Below are 26,294 nucleotides of genomic sequence, written 5' to 3'. Positions count from 1 at the left end.
CAGGGAGGAGATGGATCTCCACTGGAGAGGACTCGCCCGCCAGTAGCATCCGGAAGGGACTGTTTTGCTCCTGTGCTGCGTCTCGCTGTCCCTCCTCCATGAGTGAATGACGACATTCAAGACAGCCAAGAGAGAATGTAGGCACTCTCTGGAAGCCAGGGAGGGTCTAGGTCCAGCTGCTCCCTCTTCCTGCGGGGACCGCGGGGCTCAGCCTCCCTCTGAGGCCCTCCTCACCAGCCACAGCAGAGCCATCTCCATGTCCCCCAGTGTGAGGGACACACCCAACCACCTGGCCCTGCCAGCTCTGCAGAGGGGCAGCCGGTGCGGGGCTGGGGGTCAGAATTCTCCTGTGCTGAGGAGTGTGGGTGACAGGAACTCTTCAGAGGAGGGAGGTCACAGGGTGGTCCAGCAGCTGAGCTTCACGGTGCCTGCGGAGCTGGGGCCTGAAACCCTTCCACAAAAGGCAAATAGAGAAAGAAATGGCTGTTTCCCTTAAAGCCGGGCTTCTCAGCCCCGGCCTGTGGACATGTGGCCCTAAGGACGCCCTTGTTGCCTGGGGACAGCCTGGGCACTGTGGGTGTCCAGCAGGCTCCCTGACCTCCACCCAGAGCTCGTCCCCCAGGCACAGCAACCCAAAGTGCCCGCAGAAATTGCCAAGTGTCCCCTGAGGGTGGGGAGGGTCGTCCCAGTTGGAAACCACTGATTAAAAGCACCAGCGAGCAGGGCTGGTGGAGCAGGAGATCCCCTGGCCGTCGTCCAGAGGGCCTGGAAGTCGCCCCTGCATCAGTCCTTTCATCTGCAAACAGGAAGCTGAGGCCGAGAGGTGAAGGGCCTGGGAGTGTGCGGGGCCGGGGTTCCCCCATTTCAGCTCCTCCTCAACCCTCATCCTGTCCCAGAGACCCGAGCCACCGTCCAGAGCCCCACCCCCAGAACCCTGAGAACTAAACCTGCTTCCCCCAGGCGAGGGGGATTCTGATCCGACTTCCAGTCCTGCTGCTCGGGGCTGCCTTCCGAGTCCTGGGGTTGGGCTGTCAGGACGAGAACAGGGGGCAAGGGAGGGGACTGGAGCACAGAGAGGGTTGGCATGGGCCTGGTCCTCTTTGAAAGTGTCAGTCCCAGCAGGGAAAATTAAGCATATCAGTCATTCACACTTTAGTCTGAACGATTTTTTAAGGCGTTTATTGCTTCCCAGTTGAGATCCAGAGGGAGGATGAGCCTGTCTGGGTCATGGCTCGCCCTAGGGAAGGAAACCTCATGGGCTGGGCGATGATTGGGTAGAAGAAGGGGTGCGGAGCTGTTTGCAGACCCACCTCTGAGAGCTGCGGTTGGGGGGCTGTTGTTATGACCACTGTCCACTCAACCCGCTCCTCCCTCCCAGCTCTCCTCCAGGGCCCCTCCTCCCGGCTCCCATGGGGACCACAGAAGCCACCCTGCGGATGGAGAAGGTGGAGGTGAAGGACGAGTGGCAGGATGAGGACCTCCCCAGGTAGGACTCTAGCCCCTGCGCCTGAGCTCCTCGCGTGCGTCGCTGCTGGGCGGGGTGGCAGGTATACCAGCTGGCACCTGGAGCCTCCCGGACCCGCCCTAAGCTCTATGTGGGAACTTGCAGGTCCTCTGGGGGGCGGGGACCTGAGTCCTCCCTGTGGCCTCGCAGCAGACTAGTGGAGACCAGGCAATGGCGAAGATCTGCTGAATATCTGACGTCCTCCCCGAGGCTCCCAGAGAGCCCCACCGCAGGCCATTTTAAGAATTCCAGCTGGGCACGGTGACCCAGGCCTGGGGCCCCAGCAACTCGGGAGGTTCAGGACCCACCTGGGCAATGCAGCAAAGCCTGTCTCAAAATAAAATAGAAAGGGCTGGGGTGCACTGAGTGGTGGCATGTCCCTGGGTCCGACCCCAGGGCCACACGCACACAAATCCAGAGCCATCTCAGAGATTACAGCCTTGCAACCCGCGCTGAATGACCGCAAGCCGTGGTGTACTTTTACCTGTAGCTGCCAGAGGCACCCGGCCCACCCCTGCTTAAACCCACCTGGGCACATGCCCATCCCTCTGAAAGTCCAGGGTCCTGCCTCTGTGTTCTTGGCCTGGTGTCCCCCCGGCCTCCTCACACCCTCAGCCCAGCAGCTTCCTCCCGTCCTGCTCCCTGACCGGCTGACTCTTACCTTTAGACTTTGCCCCTGCTGTTCCTCAGCCGGGCATGCTGTTCCTGGAGACTGCCTCCTGCCTCTTTCAGGCCTCAGGCCACTCCTCAGAGATGACCCCCTGGCCCCTCCTTGCCCCTCCCCATTCCTGAATGGTTTCCTTCCTGCGTGAAGGTGGAGAAAGCCCCCGGGACACGGTGTCCTAGTCCTTGGAACCTGAGAGTCTCCCTTCCGCGGCTGTGTTGCCTGCGTTTCAGTTAAGGCCGGGGGGCGGGGAGCTGTGGTCATGGGCTACCCCGTGAGCCCTGAAGATCACCGTGTGTCCCTCTAAGAGGAGGCAGAGAGAGATCTCGCACAGGAACAGGGGACATCAGCGTGGAAGGGACAGGCTGTGGGGCCCCTAGGAGCTGGAGAGCAGGACACGGACTCTCCCTGGAGCCTCAGGAGAGGCCAGCCCTGGGTTTGCCCAGTGAAAATGACCTTGGAATTGCTCCCGTCCTCTAGAATGGTAAGAGGACAGCCTGATGTGTTCAGGCAGTAAGTTCGTGGTGCTGCTCCAGCGGCTGTCAGATACTCAAAGCCTCCCATATGCTGCCTTAGTCCATTCTGTGTTTCTACAACAAAGTACCTGAGGCTGGGTGCTTTATAAAGAAAAGAGGTTTTGTTTAGCCCGTAGTTTTGGAGGCTTATGTCCAAACAGCATTGTGTAGGCTCTGGCCAGAGCCCTCCTTGGCTGCATCACCTCATGGTGGACGGCAGTGGAGTGAGCGTCTGTGACTGTCACAAGTTGCATCATCTCAAAGCAGGAAGCCAGGGTGCTGGTGGGCCTGGCTCAGCAGCAGGGCTTATGACGACGTCTCCCGAGACCTGAAGGGTCCAAGGAAGGACCTTAATCCCTTCCAAGAGCAACCCTGACCTGAGGGCCTCCCCGGATCCCACCACCGTGCCTCGCACACCAGGACAAGCCTCCATCACGTAGACCCTTGGTGCTTCTCAGACCATGTGTGTGCCAAACGCCACAGGCTCCCACCGACTGCACTCATCTCCCACCACAGGGAACCCCGAAAAGGCAAGAATCTTTTGCTTTGATCACTGCTGAACCCCAATCCAAGATGGTGCCTGGCAGGTAGTCGGCGCTCAATAGATGACGGTGAGTGGGTATTGCCCACAGGGGAATAAAACACCGGGTCCGAGGACACTGCAGGCTCCCCGAGGCCCAGGAGCCCGCTCTGTGAACCCCGACGGGAGGAACCATCCCGAGGACCGCTGTGGTCAGCCTGGAAGGGAATTTGAAAAGAATCTCCAGTTCCAGAAAAATCTTGTCTGCGAGGGTTCCCAGGGCCGAACCCGGTGGAGTGGACCAACCCGGAGGAGAGGGGCTGCAGGGCAGGCAGGGGGTCGCTCCAGCCACCTTCCGGTGCCTCGGGAGGCTGCCCACAGGCAGCTCTGGAGCCGTCTGTCCAAGTAGAGGCGAGGCCTTTGGAGGAAGCACCCCACATCCAAGGACGTCACCCTGAATCTACTCGTGTGGAGACCCCAAGTTCCATGCACCCACGTGGCGTAGCAAGAGGCGCCCTGCTCCAAGCCACGGACAAGCTCTTGTCCTGGGGTCGTGTCCACGGGAGCCTGGCCAGCTGCCTGCGGGGCCTGCCCAGGTCCACTCTGCAGCTCCCGGACCTGAGTGGTACCTGCTGGGAACCTCTGCAGCCCTCGATAGACGGACGTCCTCGCTTGGGGACACTTACCTCTAGGGGCAAGGCCGTCTGTGACTTCGTCCTCCAGTGCTCCGAGCCAGCACTCAAGTTCTGGAATTTTCTGGGGAAAAAAAAAATTCTAAACATGGCAAGAATTTTCAATTAAAAAAAAATTCAAAGTATTACATAAAACAAAAGTTGCACGTATTTCTGGGGCAGCTGGTGACGTTTCAACTCACGGACGCAGTGCGCAGTGCCCGGAAGGCTGCGTCTTTCTTGCCAAACATTTCTTGATTCTTTGGGGTAAAAACGTTCAAAATCTCAGACCAGGGGTGTGGCTCAGGCGTAGAACGCCTGCCCCGTGTGCACGAGGCCACGCAGCACCACGCACACTCACACATGCACGCACACTCACACATACGCACACACACGCACATACACACTCACACACACACACACTCACACACACTCACACACTCACACACTCTCACGCACACTCCCGCGCGCGCTCAGAACCCTTCCTCCAGCTTCTGGCCTTTCGAGGGGCGCAGGACCTTGTCCTCCCTCAGTGGTGGGCTCTGCGGCGGCTCTGGCCTCTCCCCTCCAGCTGGGTCTTGGGGCCGTGCCCAGCCTCCCCGTTGGGCGGTTGTTCTACCGTTTTTCTCGGTGCAGGGCCTGAGGGCTGAGGGGGAATGGCTGTGTGGGAGGCCTGCCAGCCTCTGGGCAGAGAGCCGGGGCTGGGGCTGCCTGCCTGCACTGCTCCACCCTCGCCCACAGCCCAGCCCCTCTGAGGGGCGCAGCATCCACGCCTGGCACCCAGAGGGGGACAGGGGGACTTAAGGCCCAGAGTCGGCAGTTGGGGCAGATGAGGGATCACTTTTTTTTTTTTTTTAAGTACTGGGGATTGAGCTCAGGGGCCCTCGACCACCGAGCCACACCCCAGCTCTATTCTGTGTTTTATTTAGAGTCAGGGTCCCACTGAGTTGCTCAGCACCTCGCCATAGCTGAGGCTGGCTTTGACCTCTCAATCCTCCTGCCTCAGCCTCCCGAGCTGCTGGGACAGGTGTGCACCACCATGCCCAGCAGATGAGGGATCACTTTTCAGCGAGCAGGTCAGGGTGTCGTTAGGAATGTTCTAGAATGGGCAAGAATGATTGTCAGAGCCTCGTCTGCTCTGGGAGCACCCGGGAAAGCTGTGGCTCTGTGTTCTTGGCAGATTTAGGTGCAGTGACCTCAGTGGGTTCCATCCAGCACCAGGTGCCAGGAGCCCAGGGGGCCTCTGGCCAGTCCTCAGCCTCATGTCCCCTCTGGCCCCCATGGACTCTGGTCTCTGCCCAGACCAAAGCATCGTGTCCTTGCCCAGGGCCAAGGCACCCTCCTTCCACCCAGGTCTCCCGGCAGCAATCGGCCGACCGTCCCAGACTCGAGCAACCCCCGCAGGCCCCCTGCATCCTGGGTACCCGGGACCGGCTCCAGGACCCACAGATGCCAAAACCCACAGGCGCTCGGCCCCGGGTTAGGCTAGTGCCATGCTGGCACAGACCCTGGACTCCAAGCCCCGTCCAGGTGACTCGGACTCCCCACACGTGTAGGGCCGTGGCCACAGCCGTCACGCTGCCTGGCTTGATGACAAGCGAAACGTCCACGCGCGTCCACGTTTAAGAACCGTTTTCCACCCGAGGCCGGTTGGATCCGCAGATGCGGAGCCCGCGTGTTCTGGGGCTCCTGCTGGGACTCAGTGGCACCAGGGAGCCGCGGAGGCACGAGCTGCGGACGGACGGACGGCGGGGCGGTGGCCGGGTCCCAGCTCCAGCAGGACTGCTCCCTCTGCGAGGCCGCGGAGGCCGCTCCTCCCTGTGGAAGCGACCCCCTCCCAGGCCCCGGGAAGCACCGTCCAGACGCAGCTGCGAACAGAACAGGCCCCGCTCTGTAGCGGGTGGGCACCGGGCAAGAGGCGGGTGACTTTCCAAAGAATTCTCCAGCTGCCGGGGCTCCTCCCGGGGCAGCGGCCCAGCGGCTGCAGGACAGTGGTCTTGCTGTGCGCCAGCCCTGGAGGAGCCGAGGCGGGTAGCCAACTCACAGCTCACCACAGGCTCTGTCTCGAAGAGGGTTCAGCCGCGGCCCACGGAGCCGCCTGTGTGTCCCCCGCCCCGGGGCTCACCATGCCGCTCCTCCCAGCCTGGCCACCCCTCTCCAGGGAACATCACCGGTGCCCACTGCTCGTCCTGGTCTCTCCGCCCACTGCCCTCTGCAAGCCCCCTGGAGCCACAGCCTCCCGCAGCCTGGAATTACCCAGCTCACTGCACAAATCCCCTGTTTGCTCCTCTTAGAAAGATACAAGCCGTTAGATGGGGGCCCCCCGTGACCCAGCGCGGCCTGACCTCATCTTAACTCCGTCACATCGGTAAACCCTGCAGAAGCTCTCGCTGTCTTTGGGAAGACCCTCGATGGATGCCCAAGTGGATGTCACCAGCCCTGGGTACACAGAACCACGTTGCCCCGACCTGCACACCCATGATGAACTCACCTCCTCACGTCAAGTGAGTCCATCTCCCCTGCTTCTCTTTGGCATATCGTCTGAATGGCCAAATAATGACATTTCGGGGTCATAATGAAGAAAAACAAACAAGCACCGTGACACCGCAGCAGTCAGTCCGATAACGGAGACAGTGACTGAGTCACTAACAGGAGAGTAGCATCCACGGTGTGGATACATTGAACGAAAGGATAATCCACGTGCTGGAGCCACAGAGTGCACGACTTCACACGCTCCTCAGGAAAAGGGCGACTTAAAACTTACGGATCTTATGCTATTTGCGGCCATATTTGTTTCTGGAATTTTCTATTTAGTATTTTCAGACCAGAGCGGATTGCAAGGAACTGAAAATGCAGAAAGCCAAACCACTGATAAGGGAGGGTGACTATGTCCCAATGAGGCCACAGCCCGGCACCAGGCATCGGGACTTGAGCGGATACCTCAGGGACCAGCTCTACCCAGGACAGAGGGATGCAGCCATGCTGTCCAGCTTGCGTACAGAGGGGACATTACCGGGATGGATCCCAGAGCCTCACGCATGCGAGGCGAGCACCTGCACGTCCGCCCAGCTCCAGCCCCGGTGCTGTTTATTTTGAGGCAGGGTCTTCCTGAGTTGCTGAGACTGACCTTAAACCTGTGCTCCTCCTGCCTCAGCCTCCCGAGTAGCTGTGATGACTGCCATTTGTCACCGTGCCGGCAGACTCCCCCCTTTAACAGAGGCTCCCTATCAGGGACTGAAAGCAAATTCTACAGGAGACATCAGGATGTCCCTGCGGCGGTGGGCAGGGTTTTCAGGTCTAGAGAGCTTGCGGCTGTCCCAGGGCTTGGGGAGTGGCAGGGTCTCACCTGCCTTGGAAATCCCAGCTCTGCGGGCGGGCAGGGTGGACATCTGCTGCACTTGGGCCTCCTTCCTGGAGCCTGGGGTCCTGCACAGGGCCCTCACGCCGTCCAATTCGGCATGGTCCCTCACCTTATGGGATGTCCTCTGCCTCAGGGGGCTGCCCTGGGGGACATGGGCTCCTGATCTCATCCCGCACCAGTAGTGCTTGCCCTGACCCGTTCCTTCCCCTCCATCCACCTGCCCCATGGTGCTCTGCCCGGGGCTGCTGCTCCCCCCAGGGCCCCCACTCCCCCACGGCCCCCTCTGCCTGGGGCTGCTGCTCCCCCGTGGCCCCCCTGCTGCTCCCCCCACGGCCCCCTCTGCACTGGGCTCCTGCTCCCCCCGCGGCCCCCTCTGCCCTGGGCTGCTGCTCCCCCGTGGACCCCCTGCTGCTCCCCCACGGCCCCCCTACTGCTCCCCCGCGTCCCCCTCTGCACCGGGCTGCTCTACTCTCTGGTCTGTTCCTGAGCTCACTGGGCTGATTGCTGCCCGGGCTTTGCCCCTCCTGTGTTTTGCCTGGAAGGCTCTCCGTCCCTGCAGGTGCCAACCTATGGCTTGTAAGTCGCCTCCTCCCGGGCCCAGGGAGCAGCTCAGTGGTGAGCAGCCTGGCAGGGGAAGCCTGGCATCCGCCCCCGAGGGCCTCTGCCGGCTGCCCGGGCTGCCCCCGCTGCCGGGGCTTGTGCTCTTTGTGGCAAGGGTGGCCTCTGCCCTGTTGATGCACCTGCCTCCTCGGATGCAGACTTCCTGACCTACACGACCTCTACCAAAGAACCCGCGTGGTGCGTGGCACCTCTGCCAACCACTGGGCCTGCGGGCAGCGTGTGCTGACCCAGGAAGCCCTGCTCTTGCCCTGAAGGCCTCCTGGTGGAGGGTGCGTGAGGCTGGGGCCCTGCTGTGTCCCCGAACCCCTCCTTCACTTAACACCACGGATTCCAGACTCTGGGGGCATCCAGAGACCCCCAGGGCAGCACCTGGGCAGCCTGGGCCGAACGCCGGGGTCATCATTCAGCCCAGCTGACCAGGCACCACGCCCTCCAAATGGAACCACCCAGCAGGGACCTACCTGCTCCGTGTCCCAGACCCCAACATGCCTCTGCTCAAGAGTGAAGAGCAGGCCACCTCACTGCAGGGGACGGCCAAGGAGAGGGGCACCCGCAAGCTCTCAGCCTGGAGAGCGGGAGCAACCCCGGCTTCCGACGGCGACCTGCAGGGGGCGCCTTTGGCCATCGTAGGACCCCTGTGCACCGCCAGAGCTGGGAACATGTCCCCCTCATGAGAACCCAGACAACGCCAGCCTCCTGCTGTGGCGGGGGGACAGAGCGCGGCCTGTGGGCAGGCCGGGGCACCAAGGCCCTGGCCCCTAGGCCTGATCCCTCTCCCTGCCTCAGTCTCCCCTCCGGGAAGCGGGTTCTACCTGACTCAAGGGGCCACTGCCCACAGCCCAGCGTGGTGCCTGGCGGGCTGCGGACGGGGAAGGAGCCCGAGGGCAACTCCTCACCCAGCGGCCAGCTGGAAGGAAGGTCCCCGGATTCCAGACGAGAGGGGAACCCAGAGTTCTGGGCCGCAGCTCTGATCTGACAGCAAAACCCACAACCACCGAGCAGGGCCGAGCATCCACCATCGCGGCCAGTCCTGGGCCTGGGGGCCTCTGGGCACCCTGTGTCCCTGCGCTCCGGCTCTGGGCACGGGTCTACTCTTCAGCCCGGTCAGCCTCTCTGAAACCTCTGCCCAACGCTGCTTCTGAGTGAGAGTCACGTAACGCAGATCGGCCATTCTAGAGTGCACAGTCCAGCGGCAGCGGCACCTCTGTCTGGTTCCAGAACATTCCATCCCCGAAGGAAGTCCAGGAGCAGCCCCCGTCCCTCCCCATGGCCCACATCCCGTCTCTGGACTCCTGTCCTTGACCCTCCTGTCACTGGGTCACAGCCGGTGGCCTGTGTCTGTGGCTCTGACTGAGCACCAGGTCTTCAGGTCCGTCCAGTGCAGCTGCCACCTCGCTCCTGTGGGTGGCCGAGAGACACTCCTAGTGGTCACCCGGGTGGTCCCCTCTGCCCAACTCTGAGGTGTGCTGCTGTGGACCCTGAGCACGGATTTCCTGTGGACGTAGGTTTTCTTTCCCGGGCGTCCACTCTGCTCTGGGCCTCCACCCGCGAGATCAGGCCGACCTCTGATTCATTCGGGACCTCAGGCCCCCAGATCACCCTGGGGCACAGCAATTACTCGAAGGACACCAGAGGGGAGGGGAGCACAGACCCGCTGCACCCTGACAGACTGGAAGAGGCGCAGGCTGAAGCTCTCCCCCGCACCCACCCCGAGCCGCTCTGACCAGCAGATGTGAGTCTCCCGCTGCGGCTCCAGGGGGCCAGCGCCCTGCAGGGAAGACTCTGGCCGCCCCCTCCTGGACTTAAAGGAAGGAGCCTGGGCCCTGGGTGGCTCCAAGGAGGGCGGGCGGGGGTGCCAGAACGAGGTCCCAGCCTGCAAACCTGAGCTCAGCTCCCCAGCCCTGGAGGAGGCCAGGGCTGCCCCAGAGGGACGTGCACGCCTGGCTGCGTTTCTTAATCCTGATCTACAACAGTCGGGTTTGCAAAAATGTTGCAAAGAGGGTACCAAGAGCTCCAGAGCCCGCCCCGGTTTCTCCTGGTCCGCCTCCTGCTGCGGCAGGGGCGCTGGCCAAGTCCACGTCTTATCAGCTGCTGAAGGCCACACTGGATTCAGATTTTCTCGGTTTTGTCCCTAATGTCCCTTTCCAGTGGTGGGACCCCATTTCCATGCTACCTGGCAGCTGGTCATCAAATCTTCTCAGGCTCCTTGGAGCAGTGACGGTGTCTTGGGGGCTCCTTGGTGCCCCATAGGGCTGCCGTCCACCAAGATTGGCTGACGTTCTCAGGGATCCCTGGGTCCAGGGCAGGAGGAGCAGAGGGGCCCGCGGGCTGCTGCGGGCTTGGCCACCTGGCTGACGCTGCGTGGCCCCCTCCCCTGGACGCTGTGGCCTGTGGGAGGGTCATGCGTCTCCTGGAGGCCACGTCTGCAGACCCAACCCGCAGCTCCCCTGCACCAGGATCCGTCCCTTCTCCCCGTCCACGGTGGCCATCTGCTCCCGTCAGCGTAGACTCGGGGACATTCTCCTCCCACCTGGAGTAGAATCCACTAATATCCTGCTATTGGCTGTCAGCCGCCCAGGGTTGGCCGAGGCGTCCTTCAAGCTGACTCGCGAGTCCCTCGCCCTCTGGGGTCCTGCTTGCCGCATCGGGGAGCCCTCTCTCCCACAGTAGAGTCGGGATCCTTCCCTCGGGGCTCGGCTCGCCCCGGCCCCCGGCCCAGGAGGGCGCCACGTTGGCGGGGGTTGGGAGGAGCCCCGCACAGAGGCTTCCCAGCTCTCACGGTGCCTTGTCCACCCTGTTTTGTCTGCACGCGCCTGGCCGGATGCCCGGGTCGCCCTGCGCCTCTGGTGGATTTCCATGCTCCTTCCTGGCTGGGTCCTCAGGCCGCTCCCAGAAGAGACGGGCATGGAGTTGCTTGGCAGCCCCGTGGAAGACACGTCCTGTAAGTCTGCCCACGGGGGGAAGTGGGAACTTGGTGTCTGCTTTGGCTCTGCCTTGGGCTGTCACTGTAAAGAACATCAGAGGCCACGTACCCTGAGAGGGCAGTCAGGGAAGGGTGGCCAGGCCTGCAGGGCAGGCGGCCATGTCGGTGAGAGCCCTGTCACAAAGAGAGCACAATGCCTTGCTGTGTGTCCTGGAACTGCTTACTCAGCCTCTCTGTGCCTCCCGATCCCCCTCTACTAAATACAGGTGGTCGGCTTCTTGCAGAGGGAGTATATAGGGGTGAAATGAGGTGACATATGCAAGGTACCCAGGGGATGCCAGGATCGGAGTCAGAGGAGCCCTGAGCAGCCCCGGAAGGCCGTGCCACCCAGACTGCTCCGAGGACCCAAAGCCCCAGACTGGACACAGGCCGCCCGGGAGGCTGGCGAGCTGCCCGAGCCCTGTGTTCTCCTCCCTGGCGTCTCTGTGCTGAGCTCTGCGGGGACCCAGCTCCGCCTGCATCTTGCCACGTGTCCCGTCACGGTGCCCACCCTACCTAATCAGGGGGACGGGCAGGCCCCTGAGGTCACACAGCAGTGACAGCCAATCTGCCCAGTCCTCCCACTGCCCTGCATCGCTGCACCCAGCTCAGTGTCCAAGGGATGCTCAGGGAGGCCCGTCCCTGGGGCCGCGAGCAGCCAGCAGGGGCCTCTGTGCTAGGCTCTCCTGGGCTCTCAACCCCAGCAGGGACCTTGGGCCGCGCCCCACGCGGCTGCTCAGCTGAGGGTTTCTAGGAGAAAGACTGAAATTCCCAGGAAGGGAGCTGCCAGGAGAGCTGGAGGGCTCCCGCCAGGCCGTCCCCCGTCCTTTCTGCCAGGCCACCTGGCACCACGGCCACCACTCACACCTGAAACGTGGCCCCCCACGCACACACATGCCCTGACGCTGTGCTCTGGAGAACCCTAATTCCACCCATGGGATCCCCTGACCCGATCCCACCTGCCGTCCCAGGGACTCGGAGGCTGAGGCAGGAGGATGGCAAGTTCAGCCTGAGCAGTGTATCGAGGCCCAGTCTCAAAATGAAGCAAAAGGCTGGTGTGGCCCGTGGGGGAGCCCTGGGCAGAGTGTGGGAAGCCCTGGGTTCCATGTCAGCAGAGAGAGAGAGAGAGAGAGAGAGAGAGAGAAGGAGGGGGGAGAGGGAGGGAGAGGGAGAGGGAGGGAGAGGGAGGGAGAAGGGGAGGAAGGAGAGACACAGGCCGTCCACTCCTGGGGACCGGGCCTCCCAGGCTCCGGGCGGCCTGGCCTTTGGGCTTCCTGGAGTAACAGTTCATGGGCAGGAGGAGAGCACCAAGTCCCCAGGCCATGTCCAGCCTAGGACCAGGATCCCAGGAGCCACCCTCCTGCCACCAAGTCTGTGGCTCTCCGGGGGCCGCTGTGAGGTCCCAGGGACCAGGCAGCTAAAGCTGTGGGTTCCTTCGCTCTCCATTCTGGAGGCTGCAAGTCCAAGGCCCAGGTGGCTGGGGTCCACCTAGGGCCCGGTGCCCAGGGGGACAGTGCTCCACCCGCTAGCCAGCCCCCAGCCCCGAGTTTCAGTCCAAAGTCTCCAGGTGTCTCAGCCCTGGCTGAGTCTCAGGTGTCCCCGGACCCCGGGGGCGGATTCTCTCAGCGGGAACCTGGAAGCCGGGGCCACCCCCTGGAAGCCGGGGCCGCAGGAAGGCCAGCATTCAGGGTCCCAAGCCAGCCTGAGGCCGGAGACCTGGGCAGATTCCCAAAGTCCATTTTTTTTTAGAGCAAATTCCATATGATTTTAAAGCTTGGAAATAATCCTCTTTGGCTCAAATCCCTGCCCTCTGGGCCCACGCAGGGGCTCCTGCCTCCCTGCCTCCCTGCCGGTGACCAGTGTCACAGCGTGACCTGAGTCTTGCTGTCACAGTACACCGTCAGCCAGGGAAAGCATCTGTGCCCTGGACCACTCCTGGGGGGAGGGCAGGGTGAGCCAAGGGGCTGGGGTCTGCCCCTCGCTGCCCCCGGTGGCAGGTGACCCTAGGCTGGACAGCACTTGGCGCTCCTGTCCGGGAGACAGGCAGCACTTGCTGCCACGGGATGTCACAGTGGGATCTGGAGGAGCCGCAGGCGTGGGGAGGACGCTCCATCTGCAGGGAGCGCCGTCCAGGGAGCGGGAGGCCAGCTCTGCCCTGCGTCCCCTCCGATGGCTTCAGCCCCTGGGGAGCCCAGGGTCCAGCTGAGGTCTCCAGGGGAAAGCCGCTCAGCTCACCCTGCGTGGTCAGGGCGGTCAAGAGCACGTGGGCGCTGGGTGGGCTGCTGGGGTCGGAACCGCATCATCCAGAGACCCTGATGGCCGCACCCCGCCAGGCCTGTCTTGCAGGTGGCCGTAGGAACAGGGCCTCCGGACAGGGCAGTGCCGGACTCGGAGCCGCAGGCTGCTGAGCGCTCCCCTGGGCAGGTGGGGAGCGGAGCGGTGGGATCTGGAGGAGGGACAGAGAAGGACGGGGCGGCTCCGTCTGTCTCTCCCGCAGCCCCACCCACCACCCTGAACTTCGGGGGAGCTCACCGCAAGAGGAAGACCCTGGTGGCCCCGGAGATCAACATCTCCCTGGACCAAAGCGAAGGCTCCCTGCTGTCCGATGACTTCTTGGACACGCCCGATGACCTGGACATCAACGTGGACGACATCGAGACCCCCGACGAGACGGACTCGCTGGAGTTTCTGGGGAACGGGAATGAACTTGAGTGGGAAGGTGAGGGCCGAGGGCTTCAGGGGCCACCACGGCCGCCCAGTTCCCCACCCTGTCCCCAGTCAGGCTCACCCGCTGGCGGGCAGCTCCGGGAGCGGCAGGCTGCACAGGGCACTGACCGGGGGCCACCCTTGGGCAGGGCTCCTGCAGGCTCGTGGACTTTCCTGGGGCACGTGGCTTTCAGCAGTGGCCGGGGCACGTGCTCCCAGCCTGCCCCTGACGCGGACTCGTGGGGGCCAGGTCCTGACCCAGGTGCTGGAGGTCCAGGGAGGGCTGTGGACACTGACGGGCAGGAAGCAGAGGCTGGGCAATGGGCGAGGAGATCAGGGTGCCCCGGGCACCAGCCACACGCACAGGGACCTCAGGAAGCCAAGCTGGGCACGGGGCCTCTCACCACCGTGTCCGCCCCACCGTGGGACACTGGGCCTTGTCTGGGGACACTTACGGTTGTCACTGCTGGAGGAGGGCAGCTCCTGGCCTGTAGCTCGGCAGCCTGCAGTGCCCCTCACTGCCAGTGCCCAGGACACCACCCAGAGAAGGACCCCGCCGTGTCCACAGTGCCCCTGGGAGACCTGGGCCAGGACCACAGGGTGGGGTCCCTTTCACGGGGGTCAGCACAGGGTGGACGTTGGAGAGGAGACCCTCCGCTGGAGCAGTGCGACTGGCGTGGGGCGGGGCCGATCGAGGTTGAGGGGAGAGGGGCAGCAGCAGCCGAGGTGTGGCTTGAGGCGGCCTCGGCCAGGGGCTTGGCTTCGACCCCGTGGGGTGGAGGACAGAGGAGTCCAGGGCCACTGCGAGCTGCGTGTGCAAAGGCTTCCGGGAGCCACCAGAGGGGCAGCTGGGGTCAGAGGAAGGGGGGACACTAGCCGGGGGGGGTGGTGGCCTGCTGGTGTGGAGAAGTGACAGACGGGGTCCCCTTGGAAGTGGAGCCCGCAGTGGTTGCTGGGTGGGTGAGGGGCATAAAGAGCAGAGGGGCATAAAGAGCAGAGGGGTCAAGGTGACAGCACGTTTGTGGCCTGAGCGTGGGGCACACGGTCACGCTGTGACCAGAAGAACACGTGTCACAGAGGTGGCCTTTCTTTTTAAGTTGTTGATGGACCTTTATTTTGTTGGTTTTCATGTGGTGCTGAGGATCGAACCCAGGGCCTCGCACGTGCCAGGCGAGCGCTCTGCCGCTGAGCCCAGCCTAGAGAGGTGGCCTTTTTCAGAGCAGTTTGGGAGCCCAGAGAGGGAGGTCCTGTGTGCAAGGTCACACAGCGAGTCCTGTAGGAGCGGGCCCCACCCAGCTCCCCTGACTGGACGAGTACTGGCCAGTCTGCTGGCCACTCTCCGCTCCTCAGTGTAAAGATAACACTAGTGTCCATTAGCACTTGGCTGTGGCTTCTGACTCCCAGTCCCCCCATTTCTCCCCCAGCCCCACCCTAACAGGCGGTCTTTCCTGTGTGAGTGAGGTCCCCAGAGGACAGAGGACAGCTGGATGCTGACACCAGGGGTCACAGGCCCTCGCCTGTGGCCTTTGTTCCCAGTTGCTCACATCTGTTGGGAAATGTGTGCAGAAAGTGACTGTTTTAAGAGCAAAAAGGGGGCTGGGCTGGGGCTTGGCACAGGGGAGGCACTGGGTTCAGGCTCAGCAGCGCATCAGAAATAAATAAATAAAATAAAGTTATTAAAAACAAGATTTTTTTAGAAGAGGGAAATGGCCGGGGTGGGGGGGCAGAGGGGGCAGGAGGTCCAGAGCGGCCTGTAGACTGGGGTGCAATCCTGGGAGGCTTCCTGGAGGAGGTGGTTTGAGCCAGGCTGGGGGAAGGGAGGAAGATGGGGACACAGCAGCCAGGTGGGAGAAGCCACGTGGCCCCCAGCAGCAGTGGGAACCGTGAGAGGGAGACAGGGAGGGTGGACGAGATGTCTGGACTCCAGCAGCCTTTCTGCTCACCCCGGCGTGCTTCCAGATGATACCCCTGTGGCCACTGCCAAGAACATGCCCGGTGACAGTGCAGACCTGTTTGGGGACGGCGCAGCAGATGATGGCAGTGCCGCCAATGGGCGCCTGTGGCGGACGGTGATCATTGGGGAACAAGAGCACCGCATTGACCTGCACATGATCCGGCCATACATGAAGGTGGTCACCCATGGAGGTGAGCCTGGCGTCCTGGGACCCCTGCCCTCCTGTGGTCCAGGAATGATGGGCAGCTGGGGGCCCTCGGGGGTCCCCTCTGGACCTGGTTTCTTCTTCTGCTCTGTGGGAATTCTAAGCCTTCATCTTGCTGGAGGAGGGTGGCTGGCTAGGACAAGGTGGGTGTGGCAGATACACGCGTGGTGACCAGGACAATGGCTGCTGTTCTCCACCCAAGGCAGAGACTGCTTGGGGGGTTCAGCTCCCTGCCAGGTTGCTGCGGCTCAGGGCAGTATCTTCCCGAGCATGTGGGTGGGGGAAGGGTGACTGATGACACGGTGGCCTGGGACGGCTCAGAGCTTGGACAGCACTGGCCAGGTGTGCTGGGCCTGTTCAGCCACTCCGACCGCCTCTCCCCAGGGTACTATGGCGAAGGCCTCAACGCCATCATCGTCTTTGCGGCCTGCTTCCTCCCGGACAGCAGCTCCCCTGACTACCACTACATCATGGAGAACCTCTTCCTGTAAGTCTCCACCCACCCCAGCACCCTGGGCCACCGTGCTGCAGACACCCAGGTCTGCGGGCTCAGGCCAGGGAGCCAGGCTGCAGGCTCTGGGAGGCCAGGGACACTGCTCCACCCACGGCAGCGCCCAGGATGCCCGCCGCAGGAGTGACCTGGCCCCAGAGTCCACGGTGACCAGGCCGACCCTGACCTCGCTCCCTCTCTCCGGGGTCTCCTTCACCAGCTCTCTCTCCACCTTCGCCCGCTCTCCAAGTGCCCTTGACCCCCAGGGCTGTCAGCAAGTCAGACACAGACGGTCCCCCGAGGGCCCGGGCAGGGCGCAAGTAGCTGCCCGATGGCCTTTCTCCTGCTCCCCCTCACCTCCCATCCACATCCACCTTGCCCAGCCGTGTTGGGGGGCTCTCCACGGAGGCTGGGCGGCCCCTCAGACCAGAGGAGGTGCCCACGAAGGCCAGCACAGGAAGTTGCCCACGTGTCCCGGGGCCCAGTCTCCCCAGATGAGAGGCCGAGGCTGGGGGGCATTTATGTGAAATCACACAGGGAGAGGCGGGCCTCCAGATTCCAGAGCAGGTGGACTGTGTTCCCACGCAGGCCTCTGTAGGCCGCTGTCCCCCAGCTGTGGATGGTCAGGGCCACACCCATTCTTAGGGTGGGTCTCGGGAAACCTTGAATGAGAGTGTGCACACCAAGTGATTGGCACCTAGTAAATGCTCAATAAAACAGCCGCGGCTGCTGAGGGGCGCCCACAGCGTCTCCCCAGCCTCCAGGACAGGGGCCAGTCTGTGCAGACCCGCCGGCCCAGCCAGGGCGGCCCCGTGGGTGTCCTCACACCGGGCGCCCCCGGGCGCTGCCCTCTCCACCCGCCAGGTACGTCATCAGCAGCCTGGAGCTCCTGGTGGCCGAGGACTACATGATCGTGTACCTGAACGGCGCCACGCCCCGGCGGAGGATGCCGGGCATCGGCTGGCTGAAGAAGTGCTATCAGATGATTGACAGGAGGTGAGGGGCGTCCCGCGGGTGGGCGGGTGGAGTCTCAAATAGCTACTGGCTGCTGCGTCCTGGAGCCCAGATGGGCGGGCCTGGCCCCTGGGCCCAAACGAGAGTGTCCAGACCCTGCCCAGCGTCGGCTGGAGCCTGTGACTCTGGCGTCCTTGGCAGAGTGCGACCCAGCCTCCACCTGCGTCTGCGCACAGCGTCTCCCGGGTCTGTGCCCAGGTTTCTCCCTTAACGACAGCAGTCATTTGGGCTAAGGGGGCCGCACCTTTGCTGTCCCTTTAACTGCACGACGCCTGCTGTGAACGCGCGCTCACTGTGCAGCTGCCTCCCGGCTGCCCCCCCCCCCCCCCCCGTGCCCCTCAGTCCTGGCGCCCCTGCTGCTGCCCATCCGGGAGCCTGGCGTCCAGCGCCTCCTGTAGGAAGGTCCTACGGGGCGGGTCCCTGCACGGGCTCTGCCCCTGGGTGGCTCCTCCTCCTCAGTCCCTCCAGCGGCAGCGGAATCAGAGCAGGAGGGGCGTCCCCGCCTGGGAGGACCGTTGTCCCTCAGAGGAGGGCGGGGCTGTTCCACCTCTTGCCCACACACCGTGCGCCCAGCCCCGTGTGACCAGAGGCCACCCTGGATGGTGACCAGTCTCAGCAGCTTATGCCTTGCCCACCGGGCCCCCTTGCTACCACAGTGGGTCCCTCCCAACTCAGCTCTCTATGGGCAGGCCACCAGAGCCAGGGGGCCAGGCGGTGACCCTCCCACCTCCCAGGGCTTGCCCCGGGGCCGACTGGTCTCCTGTGCCTCCCACACAGACTACGGAAGAACCTGAAGTCCCTGATCATCGTCCACCCCTCCTGGTTCATTCGCACCGTGCTGGCCATCTCCCGCCCCTTCATCAGGTAAGGCAAGCAGCCAGCGGCTAGTGACAGGCAGCGGTGGGTTCCACGGGTGTGTCTCTAGCTGCTCGAGAACATCTGCTGCCCTTGCCTTGACCAGGCTTGCCAATGCAAAGATCCCAAATCCAAAATCTAAAGCGCTCGCTCCTCATTCAGTGGAATGAGACTGCGAGTGGCCATCTCCATCCCGACCCCGGGACGCTTCTCGGTCAAAATGCAGATTCACCAAAAACGTCTGCACAAGATCCCCCTCGGGCTGCGTGCCTGGGGTGCACAGGAAGCACAGAGAATTCCGTGTTTGAGCCCCTCTGAAGGATCACACACTTTATATATGTATGAAAATATTCCAAAAATGCCTTAAAACTGGAGTCTGGAACACTCCCCTCCCCGCACTTGGTATTTTCGTTTGGTTTTCCGCACTGCGGTGGACCCAGAGCCCCCGCCCGGCTGGACCCCAGCCTTCTTGTCTTATTTTAAGACAGGGTCTTGCTCAGTTGCTCAGGGCCTTGCTGAGTCGCCCAGGCTGGCCTTGGACTCTCGATCCTCCTGCCTCAGCCTCCCAGCCACAGGGAGGACAGCCATGGCCACTGTGCCTGGCCCCACTTCAGACCTCCACATGTGCGTGCGGGCAGGGTGTGGGCCCGCAGGGGGACTGGCAGCCACAGCGGCTCTGCAGGCTGAGCGCTGCGCACTTCTTACTAGTTATGACTGTTACCTGAGAGGCTGCTGTCACTGCCCCAGTCTTGGGCACAGGGAAACCGAGGCCCGAGAAGGGTCAAGAACTCACCGAGAATGACATGGCAAGGCCACTCGGGAGGCGAGCCTTGCTCCACCCACTGAAGAACCTGTGTGGGCCAATGGGTCCCCCGGACAGTGTCACCCAGCCAGCCCCCTCCACGCCTGGGACCCACTGGGCCGTGAACCACGGGGGTGCTGTGGCCCGAGACTAACTCAGGGGAGCTGCTGTGCTCAGTCCCCGTCAGTCCAGCGAAAGATACAGATGAAAACCCGAGAGAAGATGAGAGGAGGCCCCGGGGAGCCCACGCAGCCCGTGTCCCCTCTGGGGGTCACTCGGGGAAACCTCCTAACTCTCCCAGCAATGGGGCACCCAGGATTTTTGTCGGGGGCCCATGCACACAAGGCAGAACCCCTGTGGGACTGACCTTGGCCAGACTCCAGCTCCGCCAGGGTCCCACGAGTCCCATCTTTAGCAGGGACCATGTGTCATCACTCACGGCCCCCAGTCAACAAAGACGCTCCAGAGCCCACAGGTCACCTTCCTCTGGACTGTCCGGACCCGAGCGCCCCAGGTCTGCTGAGAAGACGCTTAGTGTGTTAAATGCCCCTGACCCCGGGCGATGTCATGCAGGTTTAATTTACTTAATTCAGACACTGAGTTAAACAAAGGTCCTGAGCTCCCTCAGTCTCATGCTGAGACGCTCTGGGGGAGTTAGGGGGGCTCTGGGGGAGCTAGGGGCCGGCCCTGCCCCTGCGCCCCCAGCTCAGGTCTGCCTCAAGGGCCTGCCAGGGCCCCTCCTGGGGCTGATCCACACACGTTTATTTGCATATCATGCAGATTGCGTGTGTATTAGCATATTATGCTAATGTGTTTATTTTCTGTTGAGCAGATCACGGGATTTCCCCGAGGAAGGCCAAGCGTGCCCTCCAGGGTGGGGGCCTCGTGCCCGCCCTGCTCCCCACAGGCTGCCTTAGCTGGGCCTTTGCCTTTAACATGGGCAGTTCTGTCACTTTGGGTTTCTTTTCCTGGGTCTCTTTGGGGGCTCCAAAGAGATCGTGGGCGCAAGAGTTCCCCAGGAGAAGCCAGGAGCCCGGAATGGCAGCTGCAGGCGGCCGAGCACCCACGGTGCTGAGGACCCGCTGTCCTGTCGGGGCAATCTGGACTGAGCGCCTGGCCTGGGTGGAATGTCCCCCAGTTCCCTCAGGGAAGGAGACTCGGCTCCTGATGGTGGGATGGCACTGTGTCCCTGTCACTGTGAGGCTTGTGCCGGCCCGGGGAGCAGCTCTAGGCTGTAGCGCTGACTGACGGTCTAGGACTCTCCAAGGAGCTGGGGGAGCGCATCGAGATGGCCGGAGCCGCGGCCTCTCCAGGTGCAGTGGACCTTGGCCCTGTCACACCGGCTGCTGGGGCCTCTGGTCCTGGGACACTGCGCTCCACAGGGACACTGCTCCAGGGGCTTTCAGATTGCAAAATAAATCTGAAGTTTGTAGAAGCGTCCTCCTGGCCCCGCGACACAGATGGCCACTCAGCAACGGCCAGGAAACGTCTGCATAGGTTCTGCTCCTGCCCTGGCCCTGGGCTGCCGCCGGCCACAGCGTCTTCTGTCCCCAGAGCCCTCCAGGAAGCTGAGCCGTTTCCAGGGGACGTCCAAACACAGAAGCCCAGACACAAAGCCCTGCGGCTGCCAACCTGGGCCAGGCCTTCCTCCCGCAGCCCAGTTCTCAGTGACGACTTTGCTATGTCACCTTGAAAAGCTTTCATGGCATTTCTTAAATTTAGCTTTAATTAAAGAAAAAAAAAACAAAGATTTGAGCCCCGCGCTGCCAACGAGGTGCCTCCTGGGTTCCCGCAGCCGGAGCCCAGGCTCCAACAGGAAGCGAGCACTGTCCCCAGGACGGGCTGTGACAGCTGGCACATGCACTGGCAGACCGGTGACCGGAGGCTGAGGCAGGAGGATGCAAGGTCAAGGCTGGTCAAGGCGACTTAGCCAGACACCATCTCAAAATAAATAAATAAACAGGGCGGGGGCAGCTCTGCAGTGGGCTCAGCTCCCAGCACTGAAAAGGAGGAGGAGGAGGAGGAGCAGGCGGAGGCCTGCGACCCGCTTCCCAGGCCCGAGTGGCCGTGGTGCCCTCGCGGGCAGCGCCTCCGAGGAAAAGCATCCCTGGGGAAATCGGCCGAGGAGCGAAAGCGCTGGAGTCCCCAGCCCGTCCCTGGCTGGGCAGTGCTGGGCTCCGGGGAGGGCCTCCTGGGCTCTCTGGGCACTCAGACGCCCCCCGTCCTGCAGCGTCAAGTTCATCAGCAAGATCCAGTACGTGCACAGCCTGGAGGACTTGGAGCAGCTCATCCCCATGGAGCACGTGCAGATCCCAGAGTGTGTGCTGCAGTGAGTGTCCCCCACGCCGCCACCGCCCCACCAGCCGACCCGCTGGGAGGGGGTCCCCGCCCCGGGCTCCCCGCCCCAGGCTCTGCTTCCTGGAGCCCCTGGGGTCCGGCCAGGTGTGCCGGGGATGGGGGGGGGGGGCGAGCCACGCGTCCTGCCCTTTTTTCACTAAGAATGATGTCAACGGGTCCCCAAGGCTCCATGCCACCCAGCTCTCCTCAGCATCAGGTTCAAAACTGTGGTAAACCCACAGACCACGAAATTGACCACGTTGCCCGTGTCCAAGCACAGCTCAGGGGCACGGGGCCGACTCGGGCTGAGCGGCCGTCCCCACCACCTCCTCCAGAGCTCCCTCGTCCCCCAGGATGGAGCTCTGACCCGCCACACCCGAGCCCGTCCCCCCAGCCCGGCTCCCACCACGCTGCTTCTCTGTGGCTCTGAGACCCCAGGGATCCCCTGGAGGCTGCCATGTGTCCCTTGTGTATGGCTTGTGTCACTGAGCACCGGGTCCCAGGTCCGTCCCGGGCAGCAGGCACTGGGTGCCCTTCCACTAAGACCGAGTGACCCCAGTGTGTGGCTGGCCGCACCCTGAGCCCCACTTTGGTGGGGGCGTCGGCCTCTCCACCCTGTGGCTGCTGCGACCTGGACGTGCTCCCTGGAGACCCCACCAGCTCTCACGGGTGGGCCCAGCAGTAGACTCGGAGGCGACTCCGCGTCCAGCTGTTGAGGAACCACGGCTCGGTTCCCCAGCAGCCGCCCCATGTCCCCTTCCCACCGGCCACATTAAAGAATCCCAATTTGGTCCTGCACCTCAAAGGAACCGTCACAATTTGTCCTTCCCTGAGGTCACACGGTGACCAGACTGCGAGTCTAGAAAGCCCAAGTTGTGGCCCAGCGCTGGCAGGAAGCAGGCCTTATGTGTATCAGCTCCCCATATTTACATTTTGGTCTCTGTTCAGAATATATTTTTGCAACCTAGACATTAATAATTGAAAATGCATCAAAGATTTGGGGTGAGGCTCAGTGGTAGAGCTCACCTGGCCATGTGTGAGGCCCAGGGCGCATCTCCAGCACCATTAAAAAAAAAAAAAAAAAAAAGGTATCTATGAAATTCTATATGTATATATTGTACCAGGAATTGAACCCAGGGGTGCTTAACTACTGAGCCACATCCCCAGCCCTTTTTTAAATATTTTTTTTTTTAGTTGTAGATGGACACAATGCCTTTATTTATTTGTTTGTTTTGATGTGGTGCCGAGGATTGAACCCAATGCCTCACATGTGCTAGTTCTCAACCACTGAGCCCCAGCCCCAGCCCTTTTTTTTTTTAATATATTTTATTTAGAGACAGGGTCTCACTGAGTTGCTCAGTGCCTTGCCATTGCAGAGGCTGGCCTTGAACTCAGGATCCTCCTGCCTCAGCCTCCAGAGCTGCTGGGATGAGAGGCGTGCGCCACCGCGCCTGGCTCCTCTGCTCATTTTTATAAATAAAGTTTTTTTTTTAAATATTTTTTTTTAGGTGTAGATGGACACAACACCATACCTTTATTTTTATGTGGTGCTGAGGATCGAACCCGGGTCCCGCCTGTGCTAGGCGAGCGCTCTACCGCTGAGCCACAATCCCAGCCCCATAAATAAAGTTTTATTGACATGGTGGCACACCCCTGGGTCACCAGTCACTTGTGACTGCATTTCTGCAGTGGTGGCCCAGTGGGACAGTCAGAACAGACTGCCTGGGGCTTGAAGCTGGGAACTCACATTCGGGGCCCTTCACAGAGAACGACCGTGGAGCTGGATGTGGGTCCTGCCTCCCGAGCATCCGGGGCCTTGTGATGGGAGGGTCCTGCCCAATCGCTGGTGGCAAAACCAGTCAGCCAAGCGCCCCTCTGTGCAGATGCCGGACTCGCCAGCGGAACAGACCCTCCCTGCTCGGGGTCTTGCAGGCGAGGCGCGGGGCAAGGTGGCCGCTCAGGGGGCTCCTTATTCCTCTGCAGCCCGGTGCGGGCAGCCACAACCACAGGATTCTTTCTCTGCCCCAAACCAGAGGGCTGGGGGGCGTCTCGCATGTGCCAAGTCCCGGGCTCCAGCCCAGCACAGAGAGCGCGAGAGGGTCCCTCCCCAGCAAGGACCCTCCCCCTCCGGAGAGCAGGCTGCGCGCCCAGCTCGGCTTCTTTCTTTCAGGTACGAAGAGGAAAGACTCAGAGCGCGGAGAGAGAGGTGTGTGCAGAGCCCTCGAGAGGGCTGCCGGGGCGGGGGCTGCACGGGGCTGTCATTCGAGGGGTGGCCTCTTGGCTCTGGCTCAGCGGGACCCAGGAAGGTCCACGCTGGGCTCAGGAGAGGGCTTTGAGGTGGGCCAGAGTGGCTTTAGGGAAGTACTTAGAAGCACCTTGGAGGGTGTTCTGGGAAACCAGGAACAGCGTAAAACCCCTGGGCGGTGAGGGTGACCAGAGCTCACGCTCAACACAGGACCCTGGCTGCCCTGGTGCTGAGCTCCCCCTTTGCAGAGGGAAGGCAGGCCTGCCCCTCGCCCCACACATGCACAGCCATCAGCAGCGTTCACCGAATTCCAGGAGTGTTTCAGCCCTTCCCACTTATAGAGATCTCCTGGAGGCTTTCACAACCGCTGAGAGTTGCCTAGGGAAGCTCAGAGAGGGTAAGGCACCTGCCCGAGGACCCACAGCAAGTCCATGAGAGAGCTGGGGCTCTTGGTGGGTCATGACAGGCTCAGGGAAAACGGAGGTAAATATGACAGAGTCCTGGACCAAATAGCAGAGGACAGAGACACCTCGCTGGGTGAGGAAAGGATCCCAGGTAGGAGTGTCCTGGGCAGATGGGGAGGGCAGGTGGCCCAGGTTCTCCCCCTCCCGCCTCTCTCCTCCCGCCTGTCCTTGTCGTGATTAACAGACACGACATAAAACCGACCCCCGCCCCTGTCCAGGGGCACAGCTCAGGGCAGGGGACAGACCCAGGGCCATGCACCCTCTCCAGGGCTCTCCGTCTCCCCAGGCAGAAGCTCTGTCCCTCCACACCAGCTGGGGTCCCCCCACCCGGCGCCCATCAGGCCACCTCCCGTCTCAATGGCTCCAAGGCTCGGGCACCTCCCAGGAGGTGGACACCACGTCCCAGGTCCAGTAGCAGGGGTGGCAGGTAGCAGGTGCCACCCTCTCCTCACGCCCCTCACATGGGCATGAGGGCTGTCCACATCCCTGCAGTCCACTCCTCTGAGCATGTCCCCACAGGGGGACTGTGGGTCACAGGGTCACAGGCCCCTCGGTGTGGCCCCTGAGGCCCCTCCTGCCGCCTCTCCCCTGCGACAGCCTCCAGCGCTGCGCGGCCAGCTCCTGGCCTGCCCACAGTGCTGCCCCGGTGTGTGGTCACCACCTGTCCTTGCCCCTGACCTTCCCCTGTGAACTGTGCTGCCCAGTCCTCAACTGAGAGATGGACAGGCAGACAGCACCCACACCCACGTGACCGCAGGTGCCACAGCGTCTGTGGAGGAGCAACCCAGGGCCCCTCCCCGGGGCCCCCAAGGCAGGGCCCAGGGTCCTCCTCCCCGGGGCCCCTCAGGCCCACTTCTATGGCTGCCAATGACCAGGACGCTCCCATACTGGACAGCAGTGCACCTGTCTCCACCCTGGGCCCAGCACGACCAGCCCTGAACCGTCCCCAGGCCACCATCAGCCCGGGCCAGACAGCCCGCTGGCCCATCTCGTCACCTGGCGCTCTCTGTCCACAGCGCGAGGCCCCAGCCAGAGTTCCTCCTGCCCAGGTCTGAGGAGAGGGCAGAGGCAGCGTCAGAGGAGGACAGGTAAGTGTGCAGGTGGCCACGGGGCGAGAGGTGACACCCGCGGCTGCCTGGCCCCCAGCACCTGGTCTAGCCTCAGGGGCCCCGAGGGGCTCTTTCCAGATGGCCCTCCAGTGCCACAGGAGCCAAGCCCGGTGACGGGGAGCCGCTCACAGTGACGTTGGTGTGTAGTAAGTTAAGGTAGCTCCCTGGTCACCTGTTACGTGTCTTCTGCCCTCGGAGCTTCCTGAGGTCAGGGCCCCCAACAGGGACCGTCCCCTCCTTCTCCCTGCATCAGCACACACCAGGAGACCAAGTTCTGCTCTCAGAGAAGGTTCTAGAAGGTGACCTTGTCAACGTCCTGGTGCATAGACTCAGCCTCCCCAGGCTTGTGAGCCCCGAGCAGCTTTAGGGGACTCATGGCAGCAGTGAGGGGCCTGGCCTGTGGCCGCACAGTCCCCACCCTGGCTCATCTGTCACCCGGCAGGTGACACCTCTCTGTACCAGACCAAGGCCAGGCAGAGTCAGTCCCTGTGGGCCCCAGTCCTGACCGGGTCAGGTTCAGGCCCCAAACAGGTAAATGGCACTGAGTCTCCTTTTTCCCACAGGCCTGACCTGGTCACCGAGGATCAGGAAACGAGGTGGGTGTGACGCTGGGTGGTTGGTGACCTTTTCCGAGTGTTCTGAGTGGAGCCCAGCCTCGGGACAGCTGCACCACGGCTTACTGGGGGCGAGGGGTGCTGCCCCGGGAGTGCAGGGCAGTGGTCACCCAAGCCGATCACCCTGCCCTGTACGGCAGGGGTGCAGTCACACAGGCAGGTTGCTAATGACCAGGTGACATCCCCGACCCATCACTCTTACGAGTCCTTCTTTTGCCTTTTTATACTTTTAAACGTGTCATCACCTTCAAAATCCCCAGAGAGAGTCAACTCTGCTGCTTATTGGTGGACAGATGATGATGTTGAAGGAAGGAGGACAGACAGATGGATAGGCGGGTGGTCAGTGGGTGGGTGGACGGATGGGTGGGTGGACCCCTCCGTCCAGTCTGGACGAGGATCACAGTCCCTGGGACCTGTTCTGCTGGGGCACCAGGAGGGAGGCTCCTGTCAAAGCCACATGGGTAGGTGGGTGGCAGGTGACCTGCCTTGAAGAGCAGAAGCCACTCCTGCTAGAAAGGCTCTGGGGCTCGGGGGGTCATTCTTCTGGACCCCACCCATGGGGAAGGGCATTCTCCACTTTAGCTGGCCTGTGTGTGTCCCCAGCATGTCCTGAGGTGGCTGAGCGTGGAGAAGACAAAAGAAGATTCCAGATGCCAAGAAACCCGACGGACGCCCTCCAGC

At 62.4% G+C, this 26,294-nt stretch overlaps 1 protein-coding gene across 1 annotated transcript; it reads left to right on the top strand.

Annotated features, from left to right (window-relative positions):
- Window positions 1–1,409: 1,409 nt before the first annotated feature.
- Atcay (ATCAY kinesin light chain interacting caytaxin) lies at window positions 1,410–26,294 on the top strand. Its single transcript, XM_027952721.2, has 12 exons — window positions 1,410–1,486; window positions 10,739–10,797; window positions 13,316–13,537; window positions 15,484–15,669; window positions 16,068–16,170; window positions 17,038–17,169; window positions 17,965–18,051; window positions 21,075–21,173; window positions 23,352–23,387; window positions 24,907–24,978; window positions 25,563–25,595; window positions 26,217–26,294. Exons 1-12 carry the CDS (start codon window positions 1,410–1,412, stop codon window positions 26,224–26,226), a joined length of 1,116 nt encoding a protein of 371 aa, XP_027808522.2. The 3' UTR covers window positions 26,227–26,294.

This window comes from Marmota flaviventris, chromosome 1 (genome assembly GCF_047511675.1).
Source record: "Marmota flaviventris isolate mMarFla1 chromosome 1, mMarFla1.hap1, whole genome shotgun sequence".
NCBI lineage: Eukaryota > Metazoa > Chordata > Mammalia > Rodentia > Sciuridae > Marmota > Marmota flaviventris.
This window is presented reverse-complemented; position numbering and strand designations above follow the sequence as displayed.

Bases quoted from the DNA above. Each gene is read 5' to 3' on its own strand.
- Atcay (XM_027952721.2), top strand. From the start codon at position 1,410: ATGGGGACCACAGAAGCCACCCTGCGGATGGAGAAGGTGGAGGTGAAG. The intron at 16,171-17,037 runs GTAAGTCTCCAC...TCCACCCGCCAG, and splicing joins ATCATGGAGAACCTCTTCCT to GTACGTCATCAGCAGCCTGG. The intron at 18,052-21,074 runs GTAAGGCAAGCA...CCCGTCCTGCAG, and splicing joins ATCTCCCGCCCCTTCATCAG to CGTCAAGTTCATCAGCAAGA.